The sequence below is a fragment of the Aquila chrysaetos genome, chromosome 22 (genome assembly GCF_900496995.4).
Source record: "Aquila chrysaetos chrysaetos chromosome 22, bAquChr1.4, whole genome shotgun sequence".
NCBI lineage: Eukaryota > Metazoa > Chordata > Aves > Accipitriformes > Accipitridae > Aquila > Aquila chrysaetos.
The window spans coordinates 4495923-4518661 of NC_044025.1; the positions used below are offsets into that span (position 1 = coordinate 4495923).

The window sequence follows — 22739 nt, forward strand, 5'->3', positions numbered from 1 at the left end:
CCCGATTTTCTCCCCATCCCACTGGGGGGCAGGGGGAGTGAGTGAGCAGCTACGTGGTGCTTCGTTGCTGGCTGGGGTTAAACCATGACACCAAGGCATGAAACAATCAAAGCCCATATATGGTATGCAGGTCAGCAGTAGGAAGTTCTCTCAGAACTCAGATGCCTTCAGATTCATTGATGGGATGGATGGCACATGTTGGTACACATGAATTACTTAATAGAAAATCCAAACCAAACAAAATTTCACTCCCTTGAAAAATACCTGTGCTGAGTAATAGCAGTTAGTGTTTGACTTAGCTTTCATGTTCTATTTAAATTTCTACAGGGTTGGGACAAAAATTAGAGTAATTCTGTTGTCTTGGAGTCAACCATGCACTTCAGACTATGACAGAGTGCTCATTTATTTGGACAGTGACAAACATGGACTAACTGAATGGCTCCTTCAGAATTATAATATTACACAACCTGTACTTGAGATAGCCACTTGGAGATACTTCTCCGGTCAATTAATTTCAGCTGTCCCAGCTGTGTCCCCTCCCAAACTCTTGCCAAACTCTAGCCTACTTCTTGGCATGGGAAACAGAGAAAGCCTTGACACCGTGCAAGCACTGTTCAGCAATAACTAAAATTTTCACTGGTGTGTTATCAACACCATGTTGTCAAAAATTTAAACCACAGCACCATTTGGGCTGCCATGAAGAAAATGAACTCTATACCACCCAGATCCAGGATGCTCACTCTCTTATGCATCCAGTTCTCTAACTTTGTGCTCCCCCTCTGACACAAAAAAAGAGCACACATAAGAGGATAAAGTTTGGGTTTTTTTTTAAATGGCATAGTTCATAATCATACATTGTTCTGATGGAAAATTGTCTGCAGAAGAACTTAAGGTATCTGGCCCTAAAAGAACATGCAGGTTCCCTTACCAAATTCCTTTGAAATTCTCTTTTGCTAAAGTCATAAGATCTGCCGTAAGTTAGGCAAATGCTTTACAAATTTCCGTACAACTCTAAAATGCTTCCAGACTTGTTTGCTAATATAATCAACAGCTTAAAATGCAGCTGCTGCCAATTACTGACTTTGTGCACAGAACAGGAAAATATTATACATCTCACTTCCACTTGTAGTCTCAAGCAAGATTTTATTTTAGATTCCAAAAGAAAGCGTTTACCATTACATTTAATCATGTAAGCACTATAAATAAAAACTTGTTCTGGTACACTAAATATTAAACTATAGGATATATGTCAGATTAGAGACAAAGTCATCTTATGATGGACTGTCAGATTGCACGCATCAAAGTTGTTGTAAAGGGGGAAAAAGGGAAATGTTTTCAATTAAAACAGAAAAAAAAGCCAGGGATTTCACCACAACCTTCGTGAACGAATTACTTGCAGTTCTGAGCTTTAACTGTATTTCACAGGTGCTAAAAGCACAGAGTCTTAAGCTACGAAGCTAATTTTAGACATGATTCAATGTTATCTATGTGCAAAAGTTGTTTGCTGTGGAAGCAATTTAAAATCAAACATAAGCATCTCACCCAGATGCCAAACAATGACTGCCTATTCATAAAGTCCTTAACATAAACCAGAGTTCTTAACAATGTACTTGCTACCTGCAAAACCCCACAGCTACACAGCAGCTGAAGAGAAGAAGTATCTGATGATTCACATGTTCCTGCTCACTAAACAAGGTAGGGCAAAAGAGTAGAGCAGAGCTGATAATATCACAATATCTTCTTTTTTTGATAAAGAAAATACATTCTTCAAAAATTCTGTAACAACTTCAAAGATCACCTCACAACATAAATTTTGATCACACAAAACATAGAACAACTACTACTGCTTCTTTTCTGTCCTTTGTGTATATTCTACTTCTGGTGATATTCACAGAATAAATTCAGTGCAAAAATATCAAAGTTAAGTTTACAAAAAGTTTTAAATTCTAATCCAAAACTGGATTTCTCTTTTGAGTTGGAAAAACAGAAAAAAGATGGACAAGATGCTGGTGTTTTCAAGACAGAGTTAAGCTTACAATGAATACTGTAAAGTGAGTCTGCCACTAACGCCTGAAGTTTTCTTCTCCAGCAGGTCAATGCATCCATTTTCTTAGAAAGATGCTGAGAGATACAGGAAATAAATTGTTCAATAGAAAATTGCATTAATCTTAAGGTTCAAGTGCAATCCCATAAGAAATAATCTGGTTAATTACCAAAACAATTCTCTATATCTAGATCACACTAAATAAAGGCATTCTGAAGGAGCCTACCTAAATACTGCTATCATCATAATCTGGTCATATAGTGAACCTTTTCCATTTGCCTGTACGAGTATGGGATACGAAGTATTTCCCATTGCGAGTCAAAACTGTATATCCTTGAAACAAGATTTTTCACTTTAGCTGGAAATTAAACATCAAAGTTACGCTCCAGAAATCTGCACTGTCTCTTAAAGACAAATTACTGTCTGATGCCTTAGATACTGCTGTATTGAAGGTGTTACCTTCCTTTGGTCTTTTTTTTTTTCTCCTTCAGGTAAGTCATCTCAAAAGCAGATTTTTAGTACTAAAGCAGGACCAGTGTTTAGCACAGCTAAAATAATTTACCCATGGATTCTCTGTCAAGGAAAGAAAAAGCTACTAGTGATAGTCATGCATTTGCTGTTGTAGTTAAAAAAAACAGTCTTATATTTAATTACATATACCTTAATATATTCTAACATCCATACTGTCTCTGATCAGCAATTGTATTGCCAGAAGGCATGCCAGGGTATGTATTTTTCTCAACAGAAGCATCTGGTTCTTTTGTTTATGTCCCAAATATTCTACAATGTTTCTTATACTCATGAATATGATGCCTCCAGAGGGGTAGTCATATGCTGATACCACTACTGGATTTAAACCTACTCCAAGGGACTTTTGTCCTTACCTTAGAAATTCATCAGTATGTCTTGCAAATGCAATCTGTAGATAACTGCCACCCAAACATCTCATAGAGAACCTCCAGTTTACAGATTACCTTCCTTAAAAGAAGCTATTGAAGAAATGCCACTTGTTTTAAACAAATGTGAATGTGTTTGGTTTTTCTAAATGCATGTGTTTTAAATTCTCGGCAATTTTCATGACATAGTGGGTTACGTGTTGCCTAAAAAGCCATTGTCTGTCATAAGGCAAAAAGGTTTGCCTGGCCACCTCCTTCAATAGGAGTAAAAGCACAGAATGCACTACATGCTTTTAAACAACATAATTCTATACAAATTACACAATTTTAATTGGATTGTTAAAAGACTGAAGTCCAAACATATGAAGAGTGCAACTACTTATTAAGCCTCTGGTCTCCAGCTGTGTTTAAACATACACATCATACTGATTGGTGGAAAAAAAACTAGCCAAAAAATCCTATTACTAAAGATAACATTCTCCTCAATGATAAAATGCATTTGATTTTAAATACAGCTAAGCATTTGCCTAATATCAAGGGAGAATACCTGAAGGAAAAAAAATTAAGAGCTTTTCAAAAGCTCTCAGCAACATCACACTAACCAAACAGTTTTAAACTAAAAGGTTCCCAAATGAAATCTAAAGTATTTGTCTATTTTTTTTTCTTCAGTCCTTGAGCCATATGTACATTAACGCATTCACAGAACTGTCTAAAACCAGCAGTTACAAACCTCTCAAGCATGGAATTTATTGAAACAAACACTTGCTTTTCTTCAATCACCTTTGCGCTTCATCAACACCTTATTTCTACAGACATTTCTATAGGAGATGTATCAGTTCAGATATAGGTCATATTCTAGCCCTCAAGCTTTATGTTTTTACTAATATTGAGGAATAAAAAAAAAATAAAAAAAGAAAAATCTATCTACACTTAAAAATGTTGGGGTTTTTTCCCCGCAAGACGGAGACTTACAAGCATTTCCAAAAATGAACAAAAATATTTATTAGCAAGAATTCTACTTAGTAACTGGTTTTATGCCAAGTCACACTTAATATATGAATAAGACACAGGTTTTCTTTGGAAACAGTAATTTGAGAAATAAATAAAATGGGATGCCTTTTAAAGAAACCCTACATTTTCAAATGTTTCTTCTCTGGAAAACAGCCCGTTGCATTTCTACATCATTCTGGATATATCGGTTCCCGCTCTTGGAAACTGGACAGGTTAGAATCTACAAAATAGTCTTCAAACTGCATGGGGCTACATATATGCATACCAAGCAACAAGAATTCGACTTCTTCATTCTGTTCTGCATATAGCAATGCAGTCATTCACGCAAACATGAGCTACAAACCCTTATTTTCAGTAGGCACTAACAAGTCTTTGCCATGTCAGCTACTGTTAACTATGGACAGCAACTGTTAAGTTTAAAAATAAAAATTTACATGGTATACATGCAGAAAGTATTAATCCATCTTGCTTTACAACTGTTTCATCTTTTAAAATATGCAGTAATGAAACTGGATTACTGTACATTATAGCCCTATAAACTTACAACTTCACTCTTTGCCCTATCATGCTTTCACCATTTCTCTTATAATTTCCATTGGAAATTCAAATGTTCCAATATACCTCTTAAGTATCACCTTGTATCAATCCCTCCTGAAGTGCTTATATCTAAAACAATGCGGAAAATAGCTCATAATGCACATGAAAAGATTGCCCTGTGCAAACAGACAAGCCCCTTCAGTTTCAAACTCAAAGATATTTATGCAACATGCTGTAATGATTTCACTACTAGAAAATGATCCAAGGATCCATAGTGAAAAACAACTAAAATGACAACTTGCATTTATCCAAAGCAAAGTTTGAATGCATGTATCAGAAAACTACAGCTCAGGAGAAATCAGCACATATTCATAGCAGAAATTACAACTTCCCTAATGTAATTAATTATGAGGATTTCTCAGAATAAATTCCTCAAATTATTGTGAAACTTCATCAAATAACCTAGTGCTCATTAAAAAGTGAGGGAGTAAAAAGTTGATTCAATACTCTCTCAAATGAGAAAAGCAACCACCCAGATGACAATTTCCACTGTGCAACAAAACTTCAGGAGCCTGAGAATGAAACTACAGGCTCAAAATTAAGTATAGTAAAGAGTAATCTGTTTTTTGCACAGACATTGCTGAAAGCAGAAACCATAACCTACAACGTTTGTACACTGAAAAACATTTCTTTTAGAAACCACAAAGGTTTTTATAGAAGAAACGAGATCAAAATTGAAAATTATTCTGAATACTTAGAATAATCATAGAATCATCAAATAGTTTGATGATTCTAAATATCATATAAATATCATATAAATCATATAAATCATCAAATAGTTTGATGATTTAAAGGAAGGACCTTTAAAGGTCATCCAGTCCAACGCCCCTGCAATGAGCAGGGACATCTTCAACTAGATCAGGTTGCTCAGAGCCCCGTCCAACCTGACCTTGAATGTTTCCAGGGATGGGGCATCTACGACCTCTCTGGGCAACCTGTTCCAGTGTTTCACCACCCTCATCGTAAAAAACTTCTTCCTTATGTCTAGTCTAAATCTACCCTCTTTTAGTTTAAAACCATTACCCCTTGTCCTATCACTACAGGCCCTACTAAAAAGTCTGTCCCTGTCTTTCTCATAGGCCCCCTTTAGGTACTGGAAGGCTGCAGTAAGGTCTCCCCAGAGCCTTCTCTTCTCCAGGCTGAACAACCTCAACTCTCTCAGCCTGTCCTCATAGGAGAGGTGTTCCATCCCTCTGATCATCTTTGTGGCCCTCCTCTGGACCTGCTCGAACAGGTCCACGTCTTTCCTGTGCTGAGGACCCCAGAGCTGGGCGCAGTACTGCAGGTGGGGTCTCACCAAAGCAGAGTAGAAGGGCAGAATCACCTCCCTTGATCTGCTGGCCACGCTTCTTTTGATGCAGCCCAGGACACGGTTGGCTTTCTGGGCTGTGAGCGCACATTGTCAGCTCACGTCCAGCTTTTCATCCACCAGTAAGCCCAAGTCCTTCTCTGCAGGGCTGCTCTCAATCCCTTCATTCCCCAGCCTGTATTGATACTGGGGCTTCCCCAACTGAGGTGCAGGACCTTGCACTTGGCCTTGTTGAACCTCATGATATTCACATGGGCCCAATTCTTGAGCTTGTCCAGGTCCCTATGAAAGGCATCCCATCCCTCAGGCATGTCAGCCTGTCAGGTTGGTGTCATCGATACCATTGATACTCAGCTTGGTGTCATAATATTCTAATTCATTTCAGTATGTATTCCGTTGAACTTGACCAGTCAAAACTAAAAGTATCTAAACCTCTGCTAGGAAAAAACACAGCAGCCTCACTGCTTTTAATAATACTATGGTGATTTACAGCAGCTGACTATTTAAAAATACAAAATTGAGAAATAAAAAAAAGATAGCATAGATTTCAGTACTTCACCTTTAATACCTCAACTGCCCTTTAACTTAAGTTTATGAAAAATAGGAGAAAAGTTCAATTTGCCACTGACTTGTATTAAAAATTTAGATGAGATTCATAAGCATCAATAATTTACTACCTAATCGGCTCAGGCTTACTACAGACTTGGTCGATCTACATCACCATCAATACTTACAGTGTCTTGACAGCTCAGAACCTCCAGGATGCTATTGAGTAATTCAACACAGTACTTCTTCTCTTGGACCTGGAGCTGTTGATCATCCTTCTGTTCCAGTAATTCCTTCAGCTCTTTTGTAATCACAGGAAGCAGAATGTCCCTGCATTCTGAAAGAAAGGAAATTACCTTAAGAACATATATAAATTAAATACTACTTGCAAATAAACCCTCTTCCAAAGAGTAAAACACAATATGCTTTAACAGCTACAGTCCCTTCCAACGTGGATTTTTTGATTTTTCCAATCATGCCTCAGGGATACAAAAATATCACACAAGTTTAAGTCAACAGTATTTCTCATATACTAGAAACACAACTTCCCGACAAAAATAATTTGTTTCAGTTAAATTCTGAAGGCTGTTTAGCATGTCCCTGGCACTTAGGGACAAATTATTTACTTTACTTACAAAGCACCTGGAAATAAGCTATGTGGAAGTAGTGACAGGAGTTTAATGTAAAAAAAATACTATTCTTTCTGAAAATAAGACACAAACAGCAACAGAATTGTTCTATCTGCATAGTTTTGACACATACCTTCTAAGAACACATAAAAGAATGCAGACAAGGAAAAGACTCTAATGAAAGGCCTATAAAGCCTATGAGAGCGAGAGCTATGCATACATTCATCCTTATCTAAATCTAAGGAAGCTGACACAAAGAGTAATTTACAACTCAGTCTCACGTATATATTGACTTTTTAAGACAGAGCTGCTTTATAGGAAATGTCAGGAGGACAAGATACACAAATTTGAAATAACTTCAATGAAGGCACTGTCTATCTAGGAATAAAAGATGTAGAAGATTTTTTTTTTCCTAATTTAATTGATACATGCCACTGAATGATTTAAGTGGCAACTTACTTGTACAGTGAGTGCTATGTAATTAAAGATGGTACAGCACAACAGCGTGAATAACACTGAGCAGATGCTTCAAAGATTTGCTACATTTATGAAAATAACCTGGGAAGAAAACAAAGCTAAATGTACCTTCAAAGGTTCCACCTCAGAATAAAATTTGTGTAGAACTACAGAAGCATTCTAGTCACAGACAGCAAGCTGAAGTTCTTACTCATTTCCATTAAACTGATTTGTTATTGCTGAAAATTGTCTGTCTTAACTCTGTGGAAAAATATTTATATTGCCAGTTGGATACTATTTTCTATCAATAACACATATCACAGTTTCTGGGGAAAAAAAGAAAAAAAAAGAAAAAAGAACAAAACTAGAAAACTTCCTAATTACTGCAAAAAAAAAAGAAAATGTGGCTTTTTATTTTTTTCTTTCAAGAATTATTTAGAACACCTTTACCTGCACATACAGCATACTCACTGATAAACAAGTGGAGTCTGAGATGTGGTGAAACTGTACCCAATGTGATTTAAAACAAGTCAGGGACTCAGAATCCCCCCAAAATAAAGGTGCTAGTACAGGAAGACAGGAGGGTAAGAAAGAAAGAAAGGAAAAAAATGGGAAGTAGATTATGAATTTCTGAATTTTGCAGATGAAGCAACAGCAGCTATCCATACAGATTATTCTTATTTCAAGTAACATCTCCAAGCCATATAAAGCCAGGAACTTTTAATCACATCTAAGGGGCAGCATAATTTCTTCCCTCATAAAGTTATCTCTACTCTTGCTAATGCCAAAACATGAATAAAAGGCTATTTATCTGATTTTGTTTAACCCTTGTTCCAAGCTACAAGAGAAATCTTACTCAATGACTAAATTATAAACTCACTAGTATAACAGCAGTTAAATAACATGTACCAACACAAGACCTGTTCAAAGAGCAGCATAAAAAAGAATTTCACACAGCTTACAGTTCATTTATGTGACCTATTCTGGACATAGACCAGCTTCCTGCACTTAATGCAGGCCACCAACTACCCCTGTGTTCCAGAAACCAAATTGCTGCACTTACAAAGCACTTAGTAGAGCATAGTAGCAGGGCATACTAACACTCCTAAAGCACTTCAGTGTGGATTTGTGTCCATGAAGACAGAGAAAAACTCCCCTCCAAAAGTCATCAATACTGACAGATTCATTGTCACCAGCTGCTGACATCAAACATTATACAGTTTTCTGAAACTGAGATGTAATTTGATAATTAGCAAATTCTTTCTTGATTTGCTCATATGAACCACTTCTAATAACTAACTATAAATGCAACAAATGCAGTGCCATTAGCTTCTTGACCAAAAACTAAACTAAAGAATGTTAAAAATTATATGCAATACCTTTAAAACTTGCTGAAATGTGACAGTACTTTTTTTTTTTTTTTAATAAGGAAAGGGTTGATACATTCAGTCAACAAATAAGTACAAGCTGTAAATTAGATTATTACCTACCTACTCTTGAAAACTAGAAAACAAACTTTAATTCTGTTTTCACTGCAATCTGTGGAAACTGTCCTTCAATACTCTAGGGTTATTCAGGGGAGAAACAGTTCATATTATGATCAGTTCAGTATTTATTCATCAAGGTTCTGACCACTCCAAAAAAATTTAAGATATTTTTTCCTTTCGACATAACATTTATGGCTAATCAAGTTCCACTTCATGACATTTATGAAAAAGACCATAAGCATATCAGTGTAAACACCTGCTAAACCCACTAGTATAAACACCCACTTCTCTAGAACAGAACAGCAATGACTGTTTCATTCCCACTGCAAAGTTGGGCTGAAAGAGTTATTTGTCAGCCTTTTAACTTCTCCATACAGTCCATATGCTGCCGGTACATGCATGCTGAGGTACATGCAAGGAACTTGCTTATGAAGTTGCAAGAGAGAAATTAAAATGGGACTGCAGTGGATTTCCGGTCTGTTACTGAAAGATGGCAGGATTTAACAGATTTTAAAATAATAAAAAAAACGGACTCAACTGAAACAAGCAGTTCAGACTGGATATTACAAAAAAAATTCTTCCTCATGAAGACAGCCAAGTAGCAGAATGAACAGGATAGCCAGTCTCTGGCCTTGGAGGTTTTCAAGACCCAACTGGAGTAAGTCCAAAGCAACCTAGTCTGACCTCACAGCTTACCCCATTTTGAGTGGGAGATTGGACTGGACACATTCTCAGGTTCCTTCAAACTTGAACTATTCTATGATCCTTTATTGCAAAAATCACTAATTAACGGTAGCATAGTAGTAGCTTGGTGTACTGCAAATTACCAGCTGCTAATCCTCAGAAACAGAACATAGTAGCCAACTACTGATAACAAGTACCAGCACACAGCAAGAAATTTACAGGAGACTGCTAGATCTTCAATCTTTGGAAGATGAATGGAGACTGTCAGAAAGTTTGGAGCAAAGATACATCTCTACATATATACCTCTATACGTAAATCATGACATTTTTAGGACTTGCCATTTTTTTTCATCCATAGACTCAAACATCAAGCTTTCCTATACCAGAAGAGAGGACATCAAAACCATGACTCTAAAGACAGACAGGAGAAACCTATTCCTTGTCAATTCAGTCCTTCGCACTTGCACAGCATCTGTAGAGAGCTAAAAAAAAATTGCTTCACATATATTTAACCTGTATGAAAATACACATGCAGTAAGCACTGAGGGACATCAAAAACTCAGCTTCTCTTTCCTGATACCCGCTCTGCCTCATCCCAGTCTTCCTTTTCTGATTCTCTAACTGCATGCAAGATATGCTGAAGGAATGATTCATCACAAGCTAAGCCTCCAATCTTTTCTATAGCATTGTGGATTCAATACACCAACCCAAATGATAGGCAATAAAGCTCATCTGCATACAGTGTCACTGTACATACTTGTCTGCAGTTGTATCTACATCTACACATGGCAACATTTTGTGTCACAAGTTGTCTTCTCTAAACCTGCTGTGTACAAACTCCACTTTCTATAAGGATGCGGAACTATTATTCTAACATTCTGCAATAGACACAGTAACAGCTACAATGAACACAACATGAAGATGGACATATTTAGACAAACACATGCAACTTTTAACTAATCTGCAATCACATGTCATAGGAATACAGATTCCAAATCAACAGCCTGTAAGAAATTTAGCTGGCAACTGTTTACTTGTAGATAACATTGTTAAAACATTTCCACTTCAAAAAGATCAGTAGGAACTGCTCTGCTAACAGACCTGTTAATAACAAAGCTCAAAGTTGTGTCAAATTATATATCTCAGCCACTTTTCACCACTCACAAAGAAGATGGAATGTTATATGCACATACAAGTTTCACGTCTGCCAGGATAAACATACTTATTGCCCCCCCTCCTCCAAAATAATATCCAGCTCGATTTTTAAGCCATTAAGATCTCCCTTGAAATGTCTGACAGATAGCAAATATAAAAATTCTCTTTGGGTAGCCTTTACATTTTTAGGAAGCAACTAGATAATAAATCATAATAAAAATCTATACTTAACGAGCTTTATTTCAAAAGGAGAGACTAGACTGAACAAAGTCATTGATCAAAGTCAATCCTGTATTTTAGATAAAGTACATTTAAAATTTGCACTCATATAGAAAAAAAGTTAGGACTTCAAGGTAGGTATTATATGTATATTAATCACTAAATTACATATGACTTCAAATACCAGTGATGCCCATTTGACCAATAATCAGGAAGCGTAGAGGAGATCACAAATTACAAGTTGCACTGGACACCTTAAAGAGGGGTGGAAGTAAACTCTATTGAATTTAAAACTCCTCCATACCAGGGTTTCAGAGGCCATTTAAAACTTTTCCTACCAGAACGCAAAATGTCCACTGTTGTCTGTAACTCATTTAAAAACTACACGCACACGTATTTTGGTAAGAGAAATAAGTCTTTGACATAATTTTTCTGCATAAAGTCATTCCATACTATTTAAACATTAAGAAAGCAAGACTTCTTGCGTAGACAAAATTTTCCTATTGTACCGAGAGGACAACTGAGGCAGAAGGTACAACTGATTTCCTCCAGTTTTAAGAGGTAATTACTCTGCAAGCATCATTACTCCCAGTTGTACTTTGCATTATAAATTAAAATTTGATCCATATTTGATACATACAGATTCTATTAAAAGGACTTAACATATACAACTGATCAGTTACTTACAGTGCATTTTCAGATGTGAACAATGCTGAAGCGTCAAGCTACGTGGAAATTCAAAGGTCGGATAACAAGCCTTAGCTATATTATTTCCTTTTGATAAAAAAAAAAACAACCTGCAATTGTAATTCATGGAAAAATTGTTCAATATATTCTTATAAGCAAATCGTATTTTTGTTGTTGTTGTTGTTAATTATTTTGGTTTAGGTTAAGGCTATATGCCTGGTTTTTTGACTGGCTGCTAGGTAAACTCAGCTCCTTAGTTAAGGCAATACAGGAGAATTACTTTATTTTGTGTGTAGTAAACAACTCGGATAATGTACATCTAGGACATTATTCATAAACAAAAGACAATAGTCTTAGAAAAGGAAAATTAATTATGTTTATAAGATCCCAACAGCTGAAGTCATCCCATGAGAGGATGCAATTCCAAGATGTTCTGATGAACACATACAATCAAAGTAACTGAAAAAGACTAGTATTTGTAGCAAACAAGCCCTGGTCTCAGCCTGAGCCTGCAGATGGACTAGTCACGCCTTCTCGTCTTTAAAAACCCTGTTACAACCATTTCACTGGAACATTCTACAGAATATGAAATCCCTCTGTTATCTTGGGACGAAGAAAAGTTTATTGAATGGGTGTATAAATTCCAGATTATAATATTAATATAATTGCACAAGTTAAGTAAGCAAAATGAGCGAAGTGCTCATTTGAGCATCAACAACTCATTGGCTAGGGAAAAGGAGAAAAAAATTAACAAAATCATAGAAGACAGTAATTAAGAAAAGAAATAGCCAAAGCAAAACTTTCTGTTGTAGTATTTGATGATCTGGACTCATTACTGAGTGCACCCTCAGTAAGTCTGCAGATGACACCAAGTTGCTCAGGAGTATTGATCTGCTCGAGGGTAGGAAGGCTCTACAGAGGGATCTGGACAGGCTGGATCAATGGGCCGAGGCCAAATGTATGAGATTCAAAAAGGCTGAGTGCCAGGTCCTGCACCTGGGTCACAACAACCCCATGCAATGCTACAGGCTTAGGGGAGAGTGGCTGGAAAGCTGCCCTGCAGAAAAGGACCTGGGAGCATTGGCCCACAGCTGGCTGAATATGAGCTGGCAGTGTGCCCAGGTGGCCAAGAAGGCCAATAGCACCCTGGCCTGTATCAGAAATAGTGTGGCCAGCAGGAGCAGGGAAGTGACCATCCCCCTGTGCTTGGCACTGGTGAGACCATACCTCAAATACTGTGTTCAGTTTCGGGCCCCTCACTACAAGAATGACATTGAAGTGCTAGAGTGTCTCCAAAGAAGGTCAACGAATCTGGTGAAGGGTCTAGAGAACAAGTCTTACGAGGAGCAGCTAAGGGAGCTGGAGTTGTTTAGCCTGGAGAAAAGGAGGCTGAGGGGAGACCTTATTGCTCTCTACAATTACCTGAAAGGAGATCTTAGCAAGCTGGGTGTCAGTCTCTTTTCCTAAGTAGCAAGCGATAGGACAAGAAGAAACTACCTCAAGAGTTATCAAGCACTGGAACAGGCTGCCCAGGGAAGTGGCTGAGTCACCATCACTGGAGGTATTTAAAAAACATGTAGATGTCTTAGGGACACTTAGGACACTTACGGACATGGTTTAGTGGTGGATTTGGCAGCATTAGGTTTATGGTTGAACTTGATCTTATGGGTCTTCTCCAACCTAAACGATTCTATAATTAAGCAATCCACATAAACACATCTGCTCACCCCTGCCCCACAAAAGCTCAAGACAGATGGGGAGAGACACAGTGGGGGGAGGCAGATGCCTGTTTAAGTACTAGCTGCTTTTTTGCTTGATAAATGATGTGATAACATTACCAAAGACAGATAACACTCTTTCTTAATGTTCAAACCCATGAAAAAACAACTGTTCTGACTGGCTTTTATTCTAGAAGCCAGAATAAAACATGTGCTGTCCCAAACTGTATTTGAACATATGAAACATCAACATACAGTTTGAGTATCTTGCATTTATTTCATTAAGGTCTGTCAAAAGACATATTGTTCTACATATTTATCAACCCCAAATTCCAACACACCTCTCAGAGAGAAGTTCCCTGGTAGCACCTTCCTGAATAAAGACAGGTAGATTCATTCTTGTAAAAGATTAAGCAGTTACATGGTTTTGGTATATGATTTTGGTTATTCACCTTATTCTCCTTCAGAAGATATCTAATGATTTCTTCTGTACCAGGTAAGTGAAATTCAAACTCTAAAGTCATTAATGCAATAATGTCATTAAAAAAGACATTTGGGTCTCCTTCAGTGAAAATCACAGATGGGCTTCATTCCCGACTACCTCATATGCGCAGCCAAAATGGTAATAAAGATTTAACACCACTTTTGTCTCCCTTAGGAAACACTACTCTTGATTCACTGGCATGCCTGTAGTCATATCCATCTGTTAGAATGGCTTCATGCCCACTTAAAAACTGGCATGCCAATTTAATAAGGACATAGGTGTCATCTGAATACAGATTTAGAGCAAAGCCTTAAAAATAAAATCAGTGAACAACAGTCATTCAGCGAGGAGAGACTTCTGATGGCAGTCAGTGCTCAGTTAAAGCACCACGCCTCTTCACAAAGGACATCTGTTCACAACTGCAGGCATCTTTCTATTAAAAGTCTTCCCTCTTCGTTATTTGCCATTTAACTGTCTGCTGGGAGCCCAGAAGTCATGAATTTAAAATTGGATGTATTTTACTCATTGCTAAATCTAAATTCAAATTTCACGGTTTAGATAAGAGCCACAGAAAGGGGAGGTACCATAAGTTACCTACAGACTCTGACAGCACTGTAAGATGAAAATTCTTTTTGTCTCCTGGAATATAGTACACAGGAAGGAGAAACACAGTGGTTGGTCCTGTGAAGACAGCACACAACACTGTTGCTGACCATTCAAAGCAAGTGTCAGCAAGTAAGGTCAGATACAGAATAGGTACAGCATTAACAGTCACAGCACACCACTGTGACCAAGCATAACACTGCAGAATACATCCACTTCCCAACTTCAGTGAGTATCTCAAAGTTTTGTCACTCCTCACGGGAGCTGAGTAATGCCATGTATTGTAAGGCAGCCAGAGCAACATCTAACACTATCTTTGCTGTAGCCAAAACAACAATGTAAGCGTTCAGTGCCTTTTCCAGCTTGCGATCATTATAGTCTGCCAGCCTGCCACAAATGCCTGTCAGCATATCCTCTCTGGCAGATTTAAAAATTTGCCTTGTGTTTGGATTATGGAATATTGATGAATTGCAACTTGCATGTTTCCACGCTTCATTTAATTGACACACAAAATTTTGCTAAAGTAACAGCTTCCTATCAACTTCTGTAATATGTTTTTGTTCTCTTTTCTACTTGAAGTAGTTGTAAACAGTTTTTACACATTTAGAAGTTAAAGCTAGTTCACCTAACTTGATTTAGATTTCCCTCCATATATCAAGATTTTTAAAAAAAAATATAACTGAAACAACTGCCATAATGGGTCAAGTCTAACAAAAAGTTACCAGTAGCAATATTGAGCATGCCACCTACTCCTCCATAAACAGAAGAAAATAATGGCTTTAATCTACATGTGTTCATCACAAATGTATGCAGATAAAAACCTACAGATATGCATATGCCATCCTTATATATATATATATATCTCAAAATATTGCAGGAATAGAACTGGCAAAAAATGAATACAGGATTTGAAGTGATGCTTTAAAGGTAATGTACCCCTAAAAACACTACTGCATATTACAAAAAGAGGAAGGAAAAAACCCACCCTAATCTCATAAGTGTGTTTCTTAAATGAATCTTTTCAAAGGTAAGTACAAAACTCAAGAATGAATCCACAGGAAAGATTTTGTGTTTCAATAGAGAATAATTATAAAGGAATTTATGAACAGTGAGTATTTTCAATTTTTTCCCAGTAGCTAAAAATGGGAGAGTCAAATGCATTAACTATCTCCTACTTTCAAACATTTTAAAAAGTTAATAAGTTGTGTTGAAAACAGTGCAGGAAAACAATCACAGAAAAATGAGAAATAAAACTTTGGGTTAAGAACTCATATCAGTAGGAATAAAATTTAAGATTACTAGAACAATTAAAATCAGTATCTATAACTCAATTCCAGTAATAATAATTAAACTGAAAAATGCTTAATTAGAAATTAGTGTTCCTTCTACCCTTTTTTTTTTTTAAAAACATTTTTCTTAACAGTCCTGAAGGTAAAAACAATACACATTTTTCTAAATCTTTAATTGGGTTACATAGAAGATTGGACAGAGACTTGATGTTGATTATATGCCACCATTTTAACTCTAAAATTTTTCTTAGCTGACCCTGACTTGCACACATGTGAAATCACAAGATTGACTTACAGCTGGATCTTTAAAAGAAAATAAATAAATCGAAGATTACATTCCTGGTGAAACATAGGCATTATACAACACAAATTTGCATTTCCTGACAGATCATAGCCCACATAATAAATTCAAACCTTTAGAAAGAAGAATTCCAAAGAACATGAAAGTACAAGTCATCATCTTCCTGTTTTTTTCAGACAGGAAAGTTCATTAGTCTAGCAGGACAATCTTAGATTGCTGAGGCTCTACTGTACAAAAACATAACATTACCAAACCCATTTGCATTTACTTCGTGCTATACTACACATGCCATATTACACTTCACCTATTTTATTTTACTGGTTCTGCTTGAATTTAATATTACAGTATTTAAGATCAGAATCTAATTGAAAAAATGCCGCAGTTTAACCTGTATATAACAAATAACACACACACAAAATTCATAGCACAGGACCGACCTATTGACAGTTTTCCTCAGCTGCACCTCAAAAATTTCTGTGTGCATTACTTTTTAAGGAACAAATCTCATCTCTGACTTAAATCTTTGCTCTTTTAGATCACCAACACATGAACTACCGATACTTTTCAAGCAGTGAAATGAAAGAATTGGAGTATTTCACAGGTAAAACTCAGCAAAGTACACATGAATGTTAGGCAACCAAATTATGGGTGCGTGCAAGTACCTATCTTGTTTAAACAATAGTACAATAGCAAGAGTTCTTCAGTTAGGAAAAAAAAAAAAATACTACAATCTCAGCATTTCTTCTGGCACCTGGCAAATTAACCCCTACTGCTAACATATGTCTCTTGCTGCTGGCCTTCCAAAATCAGCAAGTGGTTCGCATATGCTGAACACGCAGTAGCTGTCTACAGCCACAGTAAGCAGAGGACCTGGATTTCAAGCCAAGAGACTGAAACTCTATTCCCACCCCTGCCAGTGACCATCTGTATGACCTACTTAGAGTTTATATTCTTTCGAGCAGATCTCACAGTGTTCTGCTACAGCACAAACTCCTAGTCAGGAGTGGACCTCTAGAGAATATGAAGTCAAAAGCAGCAGCGTGAATACATACACATATGTTCAAGCATTTTATATTCATTTCACACCAATAAAAACCAATTCTCCCAAGGCTAACTGATTTACAAATTTCAGCATAATATCAGTGATTATTCCATGGTCAACTCAGAATAAAAATCTAGCTCCAAATACTGTAAGTTCATAAACACTAACTACAATAAAAATCGCACATAATTTGTAAACAGCTATGTCTTAACTTGGTGATCTCTCAAAAAAGGAGACGTGGTCAGGGAATTTTGGCAATAGGTTTCCTAAAAAACCCAGTGATGCATCAAAAGTAGTTTTACATAGAAATGAAGCAATTCTAACAAAACTTTTCTTTGGAAGGTCCAATAAAGAATTTCACGAGAGGGAGAGAATTGTCTGTTACAACCCACTATACAAAGGGAAAGATACATGAGGAGACAGTTTCTTACATCATACATGAGACACCGAAAGCCCATTAGGGGTGCTTATGCAGGACAAAACAATAATTTGTTTCCCTCCGATATTTTTAAATAATGAATTACCAAGTGATCTAAAAGGAAAGTTCAAAAATTAAGTTTAAGAAGATTTCTTGTCCTCTGATCAAGAAGGACATAATATTGTCTGAAGACAAAACTGGATAAATGTCTGTGCATGAGCTGACACATTCTGTTAGAATGTTCCTAAACATTACGGTGAAAGTGCAAAAGCAGTTGAAAGCATCAGTCTTCCTACATTCAGCCACTCAAACACCTGAACCACCATAGCCCCTCTAAGCTATATTATAGTTACAGAGTAGGAACAAGAAATCAATGCATCAACAAAAAAAATCTGTCAATGTAATTTAAGGGCTTGTAAAAGTGCTGTAGTGCTGTGGAGCTTTTGAAGATCAATTATAGCAGCAGTCAGCAGGACTGTGCATCCTATCTGATGAAAGCACTCTGTTCCATGACAGTATGCAGTGAGAACTTTTGAATGCCTCGGAATACATACCAATAAATTCAGCTTAACCTCACGGCTTCCAACTTCAGGTTCATGTGTAACTTATTTAATAAAACCAAATTTCACTGGCTTTTTTTATTTTTTGAAAAGACATTTTCACGTTTTCACAGGTCTACTTCCTTACAAAATGCTGTGAACATCAACGGGTAAAGGAAAAGAAATACCAATATATGAAATCCAATTAAATTTTAAAGACAGTACTATTGGGAATGGAAATAAATTAATTGAACTGGAACTGTAGCGAACTACATGGAAAGAGACTAAACACTAAAGCCTGGAGAAAAAATGGATAATTTGAAACACATGCAAATTAATAGACTTCATTGTAATTAGCAATGTAGTCAAATATATTCCATATTCACGGCAGAAAAAAAATACTACCTGTTCTAGATAAATGTGAATTTTAGTTAATGATACTGCTGGCAATCTTACCTTAATTATCATACTGCATCCTATTTTGTGATACACTACATATGCTTTCATTCTTGTAAATTACCTTCCACCTCATTGCCTGGAGTAATGAATCGGGCATTGTCTACACCCTGCAAACACAGTTGGTTCTCTACCCAATTAATTTTAGAATCAATTGTATTTAATGTAGAGCAAAAAAGGATCTTTGGAATTTTCTATTTTCAACCACGGCAATGTACAAGAAAAAGGACTTGTTTGCTATTTACTCTGCATAATATTACAATAGCACAGTACAGAAACTTTTTCATACTGCTATAATATCAGAGATACTTAATCATGTATTGACCTTTTCACATTCTTCAGTGCCTGCACTTAAACATGTTGTGGACCTTCCCCTATGGTAATTACAACTTGAAGGTTAAATCCAAGCAATATGAAAACAAAACATACATGCAAATAATCATAAAATATCTGTTAGATATGAACAGTCTCATGAAAAGGAAAATATACTTGCAAGAGTCTATTTGACCCTGACTGGGTTGCACTGAGGATAGTGAAAAGGTATGCCTGCCCCTCTCCCTGCACCCCCAAGACAAAAAAAAAAAAAAAAAAAGGAAAATTGTCAGTTTCAGGTATGTATAAATTTTAAACTCTACAATAACAGCAAGAAGCAGTTTTATTCTGTCACTTCATCAAAATACTCAAGTACAAAATCTTTAAATGAATATTCTCTAGTTAGCAAGAATATTCTCTGGCTAAAACAATATGTCATGATAAAGCTAAAACAAATTAGGCATGTTTTAGCTTTATTTTAAAATTACATCAACTTGATTTCTCTATTTTGGGCAACTGCTTCTTCAGAGGACTGTCTCTTGTTCTAAACTAATAATTAAAAAAATCGATCTATTTACTCAGGCTTCTCTAAAAACAACAGCATCAAGTATTATTATATAATTATACACCAAGTATTACAGTAAATGCATTTTACAGTAGATCTTGCATATGTTATCACCATAAGCATATAAACAAGCTGTTAATTTCTACATATTATCAAATGCATACACTTTAACTGTCAATTACTAGTGCAAGTTTGGATCACAATGACCTACTCAGATATAAAGGATCTAGTGCAAAGCAGCTAAGCTGGCAAACGGTTTAAGTATTATATGCTGCCTTTATGGTCTCAGCTGCTTGGTTTTGCTGTCAAGTGTTTGATATGTTAGCAAAAAATAGCACAGAGAGGTTTTGGATGTGATTTATTTCTTTAATTTACAAATTTAAGATTAAATGAATCCACTAACTACCTGTCTGGGAAAAATTAAAATGTATTGATTATCTGGTCAGCAGTATACAAAAACCACCATTTATTGTTTTTATAAAAGCTCCTCAGAATTAGAAATCCTCTTAGCAAAATTTCTTATTCATTACCACCTTAAAAATATAGAAACAGAAAACATATACCCTTTTTAAATTCACAGCATATTCTGAGGTAGACATTTTCCATGATATACCAGCTATATATTTCAAGACATCAGACAAGCTGCATTTACAAGCAAGCAGCAATCTATTATTATTATTTATCTGCAAGCAGTAAAAGCTTTACAGAATACTTTGCATTAACAGACCATAGCTAAAGCAAAGGCCTGCTAAACACATGAAACAAGCACCACAATAAGCAGACTATAATGGTATCTTCTTTGGAATTCAAACCCCCACTCTTTTCTCTTCTGGAGCATACATCGATATGGAAGAAAGGAGCTGTGGGATGTACACTAAAAGGACTAAGATGCAAGTCAATAGAACTGTGAAGCACACAGGTTATTGTATGCTCAACTATTTTCCTTCTGGATCTTTACTAGGGCTTTATTCCTTATTATACGAGCATGGGATCTGTTGTCTTGACCAACACTCCTGATATATGAACCAGTAACAAATATATTTCAATAAGACAAGTTTCTTTAAAGAAAAATTATCAAACCATTGTTATTCCACAGCAAAGCCTGCTCTCATACTGTCTTCTAAAATTCTGAGACAGAACGATAAAAAGTTGAGTTTTCTTCCAGAAAAATAGTATCTGACTGGAGACTAACATATCTCACTAAAAGCACAAAAGTTAGCAAAAGGTAGATTAAAACAAGTAATATACTTAGTACTATCAGAACTTGAACTATTCAGCTGCTAAGTCTCTAACTGAGCAAAGCAGTGGGTTTACTGCAGATGAACCAAACCTTTCATAACCTGAGAGTTCAGGCTGGTATGTTTTATATCTACAGTTTGCACAGAAGATTGTTACTGATGCATACATACATACACACACACACACACAAACAAACAAAAAAAAAATCAGTATTAAACACAGTCAAGGTAACTGACTGAATTCTAATAAGATCAGGAGTTTAAGAGAGTGCATTATTTTAACCTAAGAGTCTTTCAGTTTTGTGAGAGGATATTTTTCCTTCTGGTATAAATGCTACTCACCATAAGAAGCAGAGATAAAACTAAGACTGGCACTTCTATCTTAGAAGCAGCAGCAGTAAAAGCAACTGGTAATGCAATGATATATCAGACTTTACTTGTAAAATCAGTATCTGCAGATACCCAAGCTATAGCTATTTTAAGTTCCACTGATTCAAACAACCTTGAGTCTTACACACAGTTAAAAAAAAAAAAAAAAATCACAGCTGATGACCAGAAAATTATTAACATAAATATAAATTAAAATGCTACCTAATTTAATCTAAACAAATCAACTATGTTATTTTCTTCATTTTGTCCAGGAAATCTATAATGGTCTCAAAACACAACACACAGAGCTAATTATTGTTATAGCATACAATATACATTTCAGTCTCCATAGAACGCAACACAGGTCTTTAAATAAAGTTGAATTTTTATCTGTCCTAGCTAGCTAGAACTGCATCACTCTTCTGGCAACACAGAAGAATGAGATGAGCAGAACAGTCCTCTCACTCCAACTCATGCTCAGTACTATTTGCTATCCACTGTTATAGTAGAATCATTATCTACAAATTGCCAGAAACTGAAATTCTGACAAAATGGACATCCATCTGAGTAGCTCGTGTGCCTTTCAAAGTTCTGGAGGTTTTCTACACAACAGTAAGATGCTGAGAGAGAAGCAAGTCATCCAGTCCACAAGAGAGGAGACAAAACACTTAACAGTGAAGATGATGTAAAACTGGGCTTCTCTGCAAGGACTCCTTCAGCAAAAATTCCCTTTCTGTGATAATATGAAGGAAGACTAAGCACAAGGCCAATAAAGACATTTCAGTACCACTTATCGCTCCTGTTCTGAGAGTGGAGAAAGACAATAAGTTCTGATAAAGGTTAAGAAACATCACAATTCCTATAAATGGAGATGCTGCATTGCAGCTGAGCTATACGACAGCATAATCAGACTTTTTTTCCTCTGCCCAGGCAGAAGACTTATATAACATAAGCTGCATTCACAATGTTTCCTTTCATGTTCCTATTTCACTATAGAGCTTACAAATGGATTGAAAGGATATATACAGCTCCATCCATCTGACCATTATATCATAGGAAAAACACACAAAACTGTTCTGAGACCCACCTGCTCCTTGTTCTAGGCTAGCAATCATGCTTTGCACAATAGCCGTCTTGTAGAAAGAGGTGAATCCTCTCCAGAGGTCAGACTTCTGGCATTCACACTCTCTCAGTATTAGCTTTACTCAGTTTCAAACATGAATTGCACAAAACATAAGTCAACATTTTGACACCTGTTTATTTTAAGTCTTAAAGGCATTTTATATTTACCTTGTTTTTTAAAAAGGTTGCTGCGTACTATTTCCTTCATGGACTGCACTTTCTGCTTCTGTAGTTTCACTGGTGGAATGCAAGTGTAAAATTCATATAGTAGTTGGCTGCATGTAAAGGAAAAGTGTCATAAATACCGTACAGATTAATTCATCATGTGTTAATAAAGACAGACAGAAAGAGCAAAAGATCATATATTTCTAAACATTTATTTCTTTTTAAGACTTAGGTTTATTTACCATAGCACAAACATTGACATGAGATCAGTGGCATGTTAGAAGGAAAACTTTCAAGAGAAACAAGATGAGGTTGAACTAGATTTTGCCTATGTTTACAAACATTTGTTACTTTCCATTGTTTTCAATGGAATAAAGATATTCTTGTGGGTGGTGGAG

General features: G+C 36.2%; 1 protein-coding gene across 1 annotated transcript in view; it reads right to left on the bottom strand.

The window, feature by feature from the left end:
- DOCK2 (dedicator of cytokinesis 2) overlaps positions 1–22739 on the bottom strand; it is a 213200-nt gene that overhangs the window by 135328 nt on the left and 55133 nt on the right. Inside the window, exons 25-26 of the mRNA XM_029998203.1 lie at positions 22345–22451; positions 6592–6740 (exon numbers count right to left, since the gene is read on the bottom strand). Coding sequence (XP_029854063.1) covers positions 6592–6740; positions 22345–22451 — 256 coding nt within the window. The remainder of the gene's footprint in view (positions 1–6591; positions 6741–22344; positions 22452–22739) is intronic.